The sequence below is a fragment of the Pezoporus wallicus genome, unplaced genomic scaffold (genome assembly GCF_028554395.1).
Source record: "Pezoporus wallicus isolate ANWC-B61680 ecotype Strahan unplaced genomic scaffold, APGP_CSIRO_Pwel_v1 contig_6897, whole genome shotgun sequence".
In the NCBI taxonomy this organism is placed as follows: Eukaryota; Metazoa; Chordata; class Aves; order Psittaciformes; family Psittacidae; genus Pezoporus; species Pezoporus wallicus.
The window spans coordinates 1,853,910-1,869,053 of NW_026636510.1; the positions used below are offsets into that span (position 1 = coordinate 1,853,910).

Here is a 15,144-nt window from a genome sequence, read left to right on the forward strand (position 1 = left end):
GCAGGGCTGCTCTGCATCTCTTCTCCACCCAACCTGTAGCTGTGCCTGGGATTGCTCTGACCCAGGTGTAGGACCTTACACTTGGCTTGGTTGAACTTTATGAGGTTGGCACTGACGCACCTCTCAAGAATGTCCAGGTCCCTCTGGATCACATCCCTTCCCTCCAGCGTATCAACCAAGCCATACAGCTTGGTGTCGTTGGCTAACTTGCTGAGGGCACACTCAATCCCACTGTCCATGTCAGTGACAAAGATATTGAACAGGGTGGGTAACTTGATCAGTAATTTGATTTTTACTGTGTAGCTGATATTAGCATACACCACTTACACTGCAGCAGCAAGGCAAAATTTAAAATACTAAAATAAACTCAGGTATTTGCAACACTCTTCTGTACCTTGAAGGTTAATTGAAGCTTTCAGACTATTAACTGAACAGAATCAGGTTACAAGCACTGCAGGGAGTCCACTGCTTGGTTCGTGCTTTTCACCACCAAACTGGATCAGGCTCATGCTAGGTTCAGTTCTGCTGTTATTGCAGACAGTGTGAGTTGTTGCCATTATATTTGATGGCGCAGGAGAGCCCAACATGAGTACCAGTAAGTGTTACTACAGAGCTAAAGTAAAAATAAAGAGAGCAGAAACATAAATGTCCAGTGATGCTAGGCTTTTACAGGTTTTTTCAGTGACATTTCAGGGAGGGGGAGTCGTACTATTTTCATAGAACAAAGCATATTTACATTCAGTTGGGAAATCGTGAGTCATTTAATTTTACAGAGATGCCATTCCTTGCTACTGTGCTTCATCATGGGTCCATTATCTCTCTTCTCCAGGGTTATTTTTTCCATACTGAGAATCCCTTTAAAGACTGGCCTGGTGCTTTTGAGGAAGGACTGAAAAAAATGAAAGAAGGTGACCTGCCAGTTACAATCTTATACCTGGAAGCTGCTATTCTACAAGAACCCAATGATGCAGAGGTATTCACCCATGTGCCTTTCATTGATAAAGGAAAAGGGGACTCCCTTTAGCGTGCAATGTTGGAGAGATTTCAGGGCCCAAACCTTTGCGGGTCATGACTGACTGAAACAGGCTGAATGCTAACAGTGGTTTTGAAATAGTATATGCCTTGAAAGGTGAGCTCTTCAAAAGATGAGAATCTATTTTTGAAATGATATCATTTCCAAGTTGTCATTTAAAAGCATTCAAAAGATACAATATTTCAAACCTTTCCTTCTTTCCCTGATGTTTTCAAACTATCTCTTAAACACTGCTATTGAAAGATGAACATTTTTGATTTAACAAGAATGTTGAAAAATCTTTAAAAGTTATATTAATTTCTGAAATATTGATGTTTTCAAAAAATATATATGTAAAGTCTGTTTTCTGTGAAACATGAAAAATATTTACAGTGTATCTAGGTCTCGTTGAATCTATTACCTCATTAAATTAACCAGCAGTATTTTGAAAAGCAGAGAGAATCCCCAGACATTCTTGAATCCCTTAAATGTATACAACTTCATAATTGTTCTTCCTCGTTTCCCATAAAATTCTAGCAATATGTAAAAAGTACAGCAATTCAAATTTAAGAAATCATCATGTGATCACTGACAGAATACCTTTGCACTCATTCATTACAAATATTATCAGTCCCAAAGATATTCAAAACTGCACTGATTTATGATGTTGGTATGCACACTGTGGAAACATCTGTAGCTAGTGCTGGACAGATCTGCTATTTTTATTCACCCTGCTGCTTAACAATGATATTAGTTGTAACTCTGCTTGCAGTTGGGTATATATAACAAAATATCACTATGATGATTATTTTTGCAGGCGTGGCAGTTCCTGGGTATAACACAAGCAGAGAATGAAAATGAGCCGGCAGCCATTGTCGCCCTCCAAAGGTAAATGAAGATAATTGCTAAATAAGGGGTCTGATGAGTATTAGGTAACACAGACCTACGTATATTTAACATGATACCTATCTTGTAATATGAAGTATTTATTTAACCAAGTAAAGCACTGACATAGATATACAAATATTCCCAGTGACTTCAGATGGATGACTAGTGATTAATATTGCTTGTTTATTAAATAAGTGCAATATTAAATTTAGTAATTTAAGTAGTTGCACAAAAAGAAAAGTTACATGACATGATAAACATGAATTAGGCCTAATGCAAATGAAGTACCCTTTTTATATTCTAGCCACTTGGAATGTTTTGTGTAGTCTGTCCTTTAATGAAGAAGGCTTTTTAATTGGAACGAGCTCACTTCAGCTGCTGAATACTAAACCGACAACATTCTTAGGCTGATAGAGATGCAAAGATCACCGTATGCTTGTATGTAAAATGTCATTTCCAAAATATCAGCATTATTATTGTCCTTCCATAGTGGGTTCCCTCTGCATATTCAATTGCATTAGCAACGCTAACCATCTAGCCATTTCACCTAAGGATACTCTAACTTATTAATATGTAACTTATTAGCTTGCCTGGGTAAAAATCCAAGGGGTTGCCTGATTTCAGGCTTGCTCATCCCCACCATTCTGAAAGAAGCAAGAGCGGTGTTCACAAAATAGATGAGATTCTGTTTTCGGTTAATGATATATAACCATAGAAAGACCAGAAAAACTGGGAATTCAGCACGACTGAAAAGATTCACACGGATGGAGGAAATTTCGTCTTCAAAACACTTTTTTTATATAGCTGCAAACTATTTTAATCCACTCGCTTGAATTTACATAAAGCTTCTCTATTTACTAGACAGGTATTATAAAAATGAATCTACCTACATTTACTCATAACCAGAAGGATGGAAACAAAACTTGTATGCATACGTTGATACACTTAAGTGTATACGCACAGCAATGTGCATGCATACATGTGTGTATATACCTACACATAATGCACTTACCACAGAAAAATAAGACAAAGTCCATTCTTTAAATATATTACTGGGTAGATCTTACTTGTCTGATTTTTTTTCTTTTTTTTTTTTTTGACACAGATTATTTTGAAAGAAATCAAGAATTGTGTTTGGCTAAAAGAAATACCTCAATGTATTTTTATTTTCTGCCTTTTAGGTGCTTGGAACTACAGCCGAACAACCTAAAAGCTCTGATGGCCCTGGCTGTAAGTTATACTAACACTGGCCATCAACAAGAAGCCTATCAAGCTCTAAGAAACTGGATAAAGCAAAATCCAAAATACAAGCATATAGCTAAAAGCAAAAAAGGGTCCCCAGCACTTACCAGGAGAATGTCTAAGGCATCAGACGAAAGGTAAACGCAGTGTAAATCTCAGTGGTGGAAATTTTAACATTACTAGAAATGATGGTGGATGCTGTTTCCCCTTACTCTGCAGACATTCAGCCTGTTCCCTATGATGGAAGACTCAGTATCTCTACTGGCAGAAGTAGGGAACCAAGATAAGACAATCGGTTTAGCAACTGAAGGATGTATCTTACACCATTGGTGGAAGTTAAACAAACAAACAAACAAACAAACAACAAAAACAACCACCAAAACATTAATAAAGAAGCTAAAAACTCAGTTCACATCACTTTCTCCTGACCTTGTCTGCTACCTCTGTATTCCCAAATCCTGCATCTTCATTCTTCAGCTGTTTCCAAATCCATACCAGGCCTGTAACCTGCTCTACATGTGTATGTTCTCCCTACTGTTAAACATATTTCCTATACCCCTATCATGCCACTAGAATCCAGGAATGACAGCCATTTTTCAGTGGGATGTGACTTCATTTCACTGAAAACACTGAGAGGTAGCATCTGCCTGTTTAAAAGCTATTCTGGATCTAAGCAAAGAGATAGTGTAGTCGTTTTATTTGACTTCAGCCTAGCACACTGTAAAGGGAGCTGGCAGCCATTTTAAATAACAAACAAAATCATGAGTTGGCAGCCCTTCATCGTGATTTCATGAGACTGATAAATAAGTACTGCTGCATTGCGAGATGCATGATACAGTCATTACAGGCATAAACATAATTTATAGAACTAAATCACCAGGGCTATCTCACTGCTTGTCATTTTGAAGACAGGCCCTTATCCTAACAAGCCCTGGGCTGACAAGATAATTTAGTATAAGCAAAAATAAAACAAAGTTCTGCTTAATTGATGTGTGCTATTCTACTTTGGCTTAATCCCACTGACATCTGGTGGTGTCAATGCAAAGGTTTTGTGAATCCCACAGTGGGTACAGAGGACTTACTTAAATTTTGGCATCTTTCTTCTGGGTCTTGTCTGGTCACTTGATCTATTCCTCTTTATAATGACTACTATTAATGACTACTATTTTTGCCAGTAAAGAACTCTATTACATCTGAGAAACTCATCTAATTTTAACACTTTAATAAGCCTTCATGTTATCTCACTTGGGTTCACAGCTGCACTACGACTTCATTATATAGGTGAACTTTTTTATTCCTGCACCTGGAAGTTAATCTGTGCTGTGCTGAAGCTTATTTTCAAGTTATATCTCTTCTGATAAATCCCACTATAAGGATTTATAAATTTATTTATAAATTTATTTGGCTATGCAATCAACACTGCAATATTTGTAAAGAATTGCAAAATTGAATACTGTTATTTTTCACCCTTATCTAGCTCATTACTTGAAGAAGTAAAGGATTTGTATCTGGAGGCTGCTCACCAGAATGGCGATATGATAGACCCTGACTTGCAGACAGGACTTGGAGTTCTTTTCCACCTGAATGGAGAATTTAACAGAGCAATAGATGCATTTAGTGCTGCTTTAACTGTTCGACCAGAGGTACATTTTATGCTTTTACATTTGTAAGAATTCAGCTTTTACAGGCCATTTTCTTTCTCCACTCTTGATCCAGGTAATATTAATGAGATATCACTTCAGCCATTAAAATTTTAATATCTGAAATAGAAATGTTAATTACAAGATAGTCCCATTTAGAAGCAGATTTATATATGTCCAATTTCTAGCTGTGTTCTGATTGATTGTACTAGTTATATAAAGTTGCCTATAATGAGGAGTCAGAACCTCACATTCTGTGTCAATTACGAGGAAACACGATACTGTTATTTTCTGCAGTCCTCCTCACCTTAGAAGCAAAAAAGAGCTATTATGTGCCTTTTTGACACCTACAATAGAAAACTCATTTTCTCATCAGGACTATACATTATGGAACCGTCTTGGAGCAACCTTGGCAAATGGGGATCGAAGTGAAGAAGCTGTCGAAGCCTACACACGTGCTTTAGAAATTCAACCTGGCTTCATTAGGTCCAGATACAATTTAGGGATAAGCTGCATCAACCTAGGGGCATACAGGTAAGTTACAAAAACGTGCAAACAGAAAAGTGAGGCATCTTAACTACAATGTGAAAATTCATTTTCTAGCTGGAGCTATCTAATTAAAAAAGAAATATCAGATTATAGCTCTGTAATCTCAGCTGTTGCAAAAATTAGTAATTATTTTTTAAAAAGTACTAACAAATCAATAATACTTTTCTTATAGCCACAAACTCTACGTAACAGAACTACTAGATTCTATTAAAAGAAAATAAATCCCTTATTCAGCAAGCTGCTTAAATATTTTGTTTAGCTCTAAGTCCAAGTACTCCTTTTATAAACAATGGGATTGTTCCCACACTTAAATGTAGTCCTGTGCTTAAGAGCTTTTCTAAAAGAAAATGTAAGAGCCTGTCCAAAGAAAATTTCAGTTAAACTGCTTCAGGTAGTTAATCCCCTCAAAAACACTTTCAGTACAGTCTTCAGGAATCAAGCATGATTCCAGGGTGCTTAATCCAACTGTCAGCGTAAACTGGATGACATGATGAAGGGGAGCTACACAGCAGTGAAGACAATATCCCTAGATGTATGAATAGAGTGGGCTCTGTATTACTAGCCACCACATCCATTTGTTTAAAGAAACTCTAAGAAAGAGTAACACAAAGAGACTGATGAACTACATTGTAAAATAATGTACTTGAAGTCCAGCGTAGAACTTTCTAAGGTTTTACTCTAGCTATTAAACAAATTACATTGCTTCTTTCTTTTGTCTTCTTCCCTACAGAGAGGCTGTCAGCAATTTTCTCACTGCTCTCTGTTTACAAAGAAAGAGCAGAAATCAACAACAGGTTCCCCATCCTGCTCTATCAGGCAATATTTGGGCAGCACTTCGAATTGCTCTATCTATGATGGACCAACCAGAACTATTTCAAGCTGCCAATGTGGGTGATCTAGATATTCTGTTAAGAGCTTTTAATCTAGAGCCGTAATAAAAGGTATCCACAAATCAATTATATTGTATTAGGAAACAGAGAACTCTTTTATATCTCATCTCAACAAGACCACATTTTTCAAAAAATCATGGCTGTGGATCAGTAAGGAACTTCCCTTGGACATTACTTAAAAAGGAAAAGTTCAAAAGCACAAAATATTGTACATAAATTCAAACTCAAAGGATTGAAATGAGCTGTGGCTAATCTGACAGAGCCCTGAATTACATGAAGTAGCCATTTCTAAAGGAACTTCATCCCATGCAAGATCTCTCTCTCAATATATACACAGCTATACAAAGAAAAATATATTAAAAACAAAGCTAGATAATCATTATTGCACAGCAGAATGGAAGCAATGCATCCAAGGAACCTGCTTACTAGCTCATCGCACTATGCTGACATCACTTTGCCCTACAACGTGGATTCCCTATCCTTTGGCTTCTTTGTTGAAAAGTCCTCTCAAGGTCCATTTTTAACATAGCTCTGAGAACAGATGCATGTAAAATTGATGTATTTTGGTTGAATATATTTATTAGCTGGCAATCAAGAAAATTTTTGCTTCCAAATGTAACTTCGATTAATTTGGGCCCAATCCTGCAGGCTCATTGAGTTGCAAACCATGTGCAACATTAAGAGAAACATCATACATGGAAGTCTATGGGATTAGGCCATGTACATATGGGAAGGCCAAGTGCTGCCAGCAGAAGCAGTAATTTGCACTAGAATTGTTGCTGTTCAAACCAGCTATCCCTGATCTTGCACAGAGCACGTCTGCTTCAAAGGGGTTCATAGCAGGATCTGCAACTATGTACTTATGCACTTTAATTTTTCTTTTTGTAAGATAGCGCTACACTTTTAGTTACTAACAACAGAATGTACAGGATAGCCTTGTTGGCATAGAGGACCAAATATAATTTCCTGAAATGTGATGAGAAGGTTTTCAATATTCTTCCGTTTAAAAAATGCAAATACAGTATAAACTGCAATATCCATTAGAAAGATCATTCTATTATCATCAGGTACTGCACACATACATGCATGTGCATGCACATACATGTTGTAGGTGAACGATGACATTTCAGAACATATTAAGCCACAGATCTTTATTGCAAATAAAGAAGAATCTTCATAGGACTGCAGACCATGCTCAAGGGAAAATTTTCCCTGAAAAAGTTGGTCTGTATGCTTGTAGGACTGAGACTAAGGTTTGATCCTGCTATTATAGCAAGTAGTAGCAAAGGACTCAGTGGTCTCCATGATAGCAGACTAAATCCTTCGATAACATCAGTATTCGTAGCTGCCTAAAAATGTGTGTGTGTACATATATATATACACATATATATATATACACATCATCTATAATTTTCCCTGACTGGATGAATGGGGAACAGTATTGGGGCATTACATGATGAAGGGATTAATTCAGCTACAATCAAACACATTTAGCTCAAGGTGAATGTGTCAATCAAAGACAGAAATAGAAATTTTTAAGGTAATAATTTTCAGGTTTTTTCCTATACAGTGAAAGATAAAAAGCCGAATCAAATGGCTACTATGTTGCTCTGTGGTCAGAAATTCAATGTGCAAAGTAGGTACTGAAATGTGTTAAAGTGGGACAAATAGCACATTTCCTACAAACAACGTTAGAAGAAAAATCCAGCTCAAAGATCACAGAGAAAGAAGCTCTGTGGGAATCAGGACAGTTTCAACAGTACAAACCTAATGTTTCTTGCAGCTGTCTGTTATTTTGAGCAACCACTTAAAGGAAAATTCCAGGTAAGACAGTGTAATCACTGCATCTAATCACCAACTATAGCTTGTTAAATAAAAATAATCAATTTTCATTAAAAAATAAAAGGCTTACCTCACACTCTCTCCCACAGAATACAGATGCTGAAACTGCTACTGGAATTTTTTAGTAGTGCTTTATTAATTCGCTCCTTACACATGTATTCCTATTTAGCTATCAAGCGTTTCATAACTCATTCCTGCAACTTTCTCTACGGATTTGTTATCAAGGACTGACTGGGGGTGTTGTTTTAGCTAAATGGGCTGCTGTATGCATATCTTCTGATAAGAGTTTGCGCCTTTGCTTTGATAGTGATGTGTGATAAGGCAGAGCAGAAGGTGTAATGCAACTGAATCTGGAAAGTGGTAAGAAAGAAGGGAGGCATCTTTGGGAAGAGGCAGTAAGGCAAAAGCAATATGCTTACATTTTGCTTGATGCCCTGCCATCACACAAATTCTTCCAGAACATCCTTTGTGCTGTGGTGTAGGATAATCAGTACTTATCCAAAGGAACTGGCTGCTCAAGAGCTTTATTTTTATACCTTTCAAATAAAACAAAACTTAACTGCTTGACTTCTCAGTCAGAATGACAAAGGGCATTTGATACTGATTATCAGTTCACTAAACGTCTTCTCTATGATGTACGTGAGTAACACAGCAATTCTGTTAAGAAAACCTAATGCAAATCCTAATGTCCCCAGAAAGGAACAGACCAAGTAGGCAATTTTTGATATATCCTGAAATGCACTGCTCAAAACTGTATCCATCTGCTGATACATGTCCACACCCACGTGACTGGTGTGAGAAAAGTTGTCTGTGTAAACCTAGAGACAAATCAAAGGGCTGAACTCTGCCTCCCATGGGGATACTCAGGCCCCCAGTTCATCACAAGCACTGCAATCCTGCTATACTGGACACAGGCTACAAAGCCTATCCAAAGAGATTGTGCACGCTCTTGGAGGTTAGCATATTTGCTCCAATTAACCCTGTACCACTGACCGAGACACTGCATGAGGGAAAGACTAAAGCAGATAGAGGACAGTGGCACACCCCCTTACACTAGACACCAGTTCTGGCCTGGTCTGTGTTGGCGAGTGGCCAGTGACCGAGCTCACCTCACCCTAACAGCTCAGGCTCAGCAGCTCTTGGTACTTCTGGAGACTTCTTCAATACCCTGAGCTTTATTGTCCTCCTTTAGCCTCCACTGCCAAGCACAGTCAGTGCAGAAGACATGATTAGATGCAGCTTTGATCTGACTTCCTCACAGGGTTTCTCAAATATTCAGCAGCAAGCATGTATATTTGGCTGAAACAACAAGAGAAATCATGTGAGGAGGCTGCAGCATTTTAACCTGAAGAGAAAATTCATCTACTCAAACTTCTAATCAAGCATGAGACAGGATAAACAAGGCAGCTGCTGAATAGTAGCAGATTGAACCTGAGAGTGACATGGTAAATCTAGGCCTTGTTCTCAGTCCTGCCTGTGAGCTAAACCAAGTCAAAACCTCCTGCCATCTCTGACTTGCTCAGGTGTGCAAGGAAGGAAGACAGGCAATTAACAGCCACTGCCTGTGATGGCACTACCAAAGAGCAGTGGAGTGCCGCTGTCCCACAGACCACATGGGTCAGGTCACCACTCAAGTAAATTGAGAGGCAGCATATGAACACAACGTTGCTCAGATCTACATAAGAAAACAAACTAAGTTTACACAAGAGACTAGCAATTTGAGCAAAGAAGAGACTCGGAGACATTTCAAGATAACTGCACAGCATCTATACGATGATGACAAATTAACGTTACAATGGTTTATCATCATCTCTCACCCCTGTTTCCCTTTCCTGTTACTCCCCTCTTTCTCTAGAGGTGATTTATCACTGCCAGGTAATTGATTACAAGTGTTTTTGAGTCTTCTATTTTATATTTCACACATATTGTTTTCCCAACCCCAGCTTGTGAATGGCCCTCTCCTCTGCAAAGCTTTAAGAGTATTTATGACCTGTAAGTCTGATCCATCAAGCTGCTGAACAGTGAGTCTGTAGTCTTCACAGGAGTCCTTCACACTTGGCATGATCAGTTCATGTGCCCATATTCAGTGACCGGACAAGGGCTGGCCTCTGATACCACTGCACATGCTAAACAGGTACTGAAATCAAAGAGATTATTTAGGAATGCGCCTTTCCAATTAAAGTAATAGGCTCATTTCTTGCCTGTCTTCTAAACTACAATGTCTATTGCTGCAATATAGTGGTTTATGTCAGTTTCAAGAATTGATCTGATCTTCAGGTAAACACATACACATATCTGTATCAAATAGTATTTTCTTGTGATGAAACACAGCACTTGTAAAAATAGAGGGGGAGGTTCCAATGACAAAACCTCATATGAGAATATTGCATGCAATTACATAATAACCACACTGAAATATTAACATGAAGCATGCAATAATAATACTTGAATACATGTTTACAGAATGCATGCAGAAGGCCAACTCATAGGATATTTTAAACTATTGATTGGTATCTTCTATGGGATATTTTAAAAGTACTTTGCATCTGCCATACTCAAAACTGAGTTGTTCATGTTACTTGGAACAGATTAGACCAAATGCAGAGCCCTTTTTAAATCCCATCCTTAGAAATCACTTTGTGTTGTGCATTTCATGTTTGCTTCAAGTGTTTATTTAATAACAGACACGTAGTAATAGCTTTGGCAGACACGTTTTAGTATCCTCTTAAGGATTAAAAAGCTAAATGTGTGCAGCTTTCCCTGTGAAGCATGTGTTTAGACTTTCACATTTTCTTCTCCAAACAACAGAAAAAGATTCCCAGAATCAGTGAAACAACTATTGTCTCAGTCCACACTTACTTACCATGGCCAGGCTTGTCAAAGTTGCCCACTAGCTCTGAAAGCAGCTCAGTGTCCAACTGTTCTCTTTGAAGTATATACGCATAAAATTTCAGAGGATCTGAGTATCTGCTGCAGCCACTGAATTCAGCTGAAAGCTCAGGACATGAAGTTACACATGAAGAGCTAATGAGCCGATTTAGAGAACTTGGACCTGTCTGTCAGGTGAAAAGGAGGACCCTTACAACACCAGCAGATCAGCCAGGTGATTCTAGGAACATCCATAGAGCACAGGCCTCCATAACACAAAAGCCACCACAACAGAAATAATAACCAATGAAATGACTGGTGGCCACAGAGGCAAAGCCTGAAGCCTACATCACTGCCTGCTGGAGCCAGTGAGAACTGAAGTGAAACATAAATTGGTTTTACATCTCCTTTGCCCAAATTGCATCTGCAAAATGAGATGTGTTAGTTACTTCTCATGAATAACCTGCGCAGTTGAAAAATGCATTTCTGGTCACCAGTGTTGTCATCCTAGCAGTCTGTACAGTGCATTTATGTAATAAATGCTTATAAAATACCGAGTATTCACAGATAAGTGATAGACAAAATGCACTGCATGTTGTGAAAAATAAAAAAGTGGTATGCAATACAGTACTACCTACTAGTCAAACCTTATGTAGGCTAGAAAACAGATTCCTTCATTATAGTTCTACTGGTTTTGGACTGGTGAAATAAATGAGAGAAAACAAATGCCATGCATGAAGAGACCACTGACACTTTGAACAAAGCTAGGCAAAATGAAAACAAGCATGTCGCAGAATCCACAGAAAGGTTCAGAGCCTCAGCCTACAAAATAAAAGGTACTAGACATGTGAGAGAGACTGAAGGAATCTAGTTTTCCTAAAATAAACCTTAACTTTATGAATGCTTGCACAAGTGACAGCCCATTGAGCAAGCTTGCATGGTCAAGACTTAATGTGCTTTGATCTTTATTCCCCTTCCACATTTACAGAATGTCATCGACATTGATAAGACTTTAATTTAAATAGCTTTTTTAAAATCAGTAATCTACTGTAAACTCAGAAAAATCAAAAGCATTTGTAAGTATATTTTATATATCTGGATATAATGTATCTAGAGCAGAAGAAAACTAGTTTTGAGAGGCATTCTGTGCAGCTTCTTCTTTATGCTGTAAACTGTTCGAAAATCTTGGCGATCTTGCATCAGTTTTTTGGCTTTATTTTTAAGCCAACATACAGGAAAGAAGAGATTATAGGGTTGGCAGATACTTTCACCTGGGCCATCTGAGAGCCCTGCTGCTGCAAAGACTTACATTGCTCACTTAACTTTTTGTGTGGATGGTTAAGTGTACGGCTTAGCAATGAAGTGGGCAGTGGATGCAGAGGTGGGAGTTCAGCCCTACCCCTGAATGTTTACATTCTGTTACCAAGGTTCATATTGACCCAGACTGAGAATCTGAGTGTAAGCACATATGGAGTAAAAGATTAGTTTCTTACTACAGGTAACTTTGCCTCTATATACTTAGTGCATTATCAGGTGTGCATAATATTAAACACAGACCTGTAGTTTACTGATGCTTTAATTTGACATTTTCTTGCACTGCTGTTTAAAATAAGATTATTTCCTCAAAAAGGAACGATGCGCATATTGGATGTGTTACATTTATTAAGGTCATAGATGACTATTTGCAGAGCGCCACGTTTAATGTAGTATTTTTGTACTATAATGGAGGCATGCCTTCCTTGGGTTCTTTTCCACATATTAAATTGTATTTATTTACCTGTATTTATAACTGTGCAATTTTTAAATATGGTTTAATAATAAACTTTGTCTGTGGCTTCAAATATTTCAAAATATCTTTTCAATTTGAAAACAGTCTTGACTATAAATACTTGAACTGAAAGGAGGGATCTACTTCTCCAATTGGAATAAAGAGTTATTTGTAATGAGGTGTTCTATCCCATTGTTTACGACATGAGCATGCTTCTCTGCTTAAAAATTAAGGGTCCAGAGGATGCTTTTATTTATCACCATTTTTCAAAAATTCATCATTACTCTGAGGTAGAGTTGTTTTTCTAATTTATTTTTATTGCCACATGTTGATAATTATACTTACAATTGGGATTTATACCAGTTGAGGTCTGGCCCAAAGGATTTTGCACATACACTTCATATGAAACAAAACAGAAAAAAGTACAAAACCCCACAAACTTTCAATGATTGAAATTATTACTCAAGCAACTTCCCATAGATCACAGCAGGAGTTGGCTGTTTTTCAGTTTTGGCTTTCATGTGATGAAACTGACAGAGTAGAAATTACATCATCTTTATATTTTTGCTATGGGATACTAACATGAGCACAAACATGAGAAGGACATAAAACTCCTGTACACCACTGTGGACAGAAAAGATGACAACCAGAAAGGGGGCTGTGACAGTTACAGCAGGGGGCTGTTGGCAAATCAGGACAACACTGGCATGGATCTGAAGGCTGACTCCCTCAAGGGACCTGTGTGATGCTCCAGAAAAACAAACCAACCACAAGCAAACAGACAATAACAAAAACTCCATGAAAGCCAGCCAGGATTAGCCTGTAGAAATAAAGTTCTGTCAGGAAAGTTAAAGTTAATGGCTTTAAGCAGAACCTTCCAGAAAAATAAAAAAGGGAACCAACACTAAAACCACACTGGCCCTCACGATGCAAGTACAGGTGCTCTTGACACTCATGTTTTGCCAGAGATTTTGTTGGTTTAGTTTTTGCTGCTTGCATGTGCTAACAAGTAGCAGTAATGCCCATTAAGTTACATGTTCTGTAGCAAACACAGAGCAGGAAGGAAGCCAAAGACAGCGGCTGGGAGAAAAGCATTAGTACTAAATCCTACATACAAAACTGCTCAAAAAAATCACTGGGAAAGTTTCTGGTGAAGAAGTCTGAAAATAGAATCACCTGCCCCACACCAGTCATGCACTGTCTTCAATATTTTTATAGCATTCATCTTTCATGACAGTTTTCAGTGCCTCTCATTCTTTTTAGGCTTGTAGCACACCTGCAGGACAGAGAGGTGTTACTTCCCACTTTAGTGAGGGGGAGCAGAAACCAGGGGTGGTGTTAAACTTGCCGGTTATCTAATACTTCTTTCCACAAGCAGTCTGCAAAAGTTAACAGGTACAAATCCTGTGCAGGAAATTCTTGCACAAAGTCTGAGCAGAGACCGTTAGCTTGCACAAGGAGACACATTTTTACACATCTTCCAGTTGCTACTAGTGGTGTGAACACAGCACAGCGTGACTTGACATGGTCACAAAGGTCACCTGTGATAGAAGAGAAACCAAAACAGGTCATTAAATTTGGCCTTCAGGAGCTCAACCATCTTTACCCTTCTCATCATTCAATATTTCACATGTCCTCTATGTCACCTGTATTCCAATAGGTTTACCTCTCACCTCTCCTCCAGTTCCTGGTCCCATGATCCTATAAAAAGATGAAAGGGTTGCCATCTCGCAGTCTTCCTTCTTGGCCAATTCTTGCATCTACCAAAGAATCTCAATGGTCACACTGCTATGTAAAGCCCTTAAACATCAGGAAAAAAAGGCTTCTCCTTTACTGAGCAGCAGGTGAAATTTCTAAATGAGTATCAGGAATCACAGACCAAGATAAAGCAGGAATTTTGGAGTGAAATAACAACAGTCTTCCACATCTTGCCAACTCTTGTGTTCAAAGAATATCAGCCGGCTTAAAAGTTAAAAGCAAAAAACTCCAGATCTTACCTTAAATGCTTGTTTCTATCTTTGCCAAGTTTTATAGCCACTCAGGGCTTGGGTTTTTTTTTTCGTGGGATTTCCCCCTACCCCCTCCAATCCACACAAGTGCCATGAGTCACAAGAAATCAAGACTGTTACAAACCTCTTTGTTCCCTATACAGTTTTTTTTAAATAAAACACCAAACATGAGCACAAAGAGTAAAAAAAGAGGCAACATTAAAACATATTCAATGTATTCCTCTTCAGACAGGAAAGACAGAAGCAAGAATCCACACAGACACAAGATGCAAGAATATTTTTTAATTTAAAACATTAGCAACAATGTCATTCACAACCTTTCTCATCACAGACAAATACTCTCCAAAATGTTAACAGTGCTTCAAGCAAACAACTCTGAATGGTGCAAAGTAAACCGGTACAGACACTTCCAGGATACAACAGTAAAACCACCAAA

At 38.1% G+C, this 15,144-nt stretch overlaps 1 protein-coding gene across 8 annotated transcripts in view; it reads left to right on the forward strand.

The window, feature by feature from the left end:
- The window catches only part of PEX5L (peroxisomal biogenesis factor 5 like), a 108,792-nt gene extending 101,227 nt beyond the window's left edge, over positions 1-7,565 (forward strand). For all 8 annotated transcript variants that reach the window (XM_057400466.1, XM_057400462.1, XM_057400464.1 and 5 more), the window contains 6 exons: positions 830-973; positions 1,830-1,900; positions 3,082-3,279; positions 4,620-4,785; positions 5,159-5,316; positions 6,062-7,565. In XM_057400466.1, the coding sequence (XP_057256449.1) occupies positions 830-973; positions 1,830-1,900; positions 3,082-3,279; positions 4,620-4,785; positions 5,159-5,316; positions 6,062-6,266 (942 nt within the window). In that variant the 3' untranslated portion in view covers positions 6,267-7,565. The remainder of the gene's footprint in view (positions 1-829; positions 974-1,829; positions 1,901-3,081; positions 3,280-4,619; positions 4,786-5,158; positions 5,317-6,061) is intronic.
- The last annotated feature ends 7,579 nt before the right edge of the window (positions 7,566-15,144 follow it).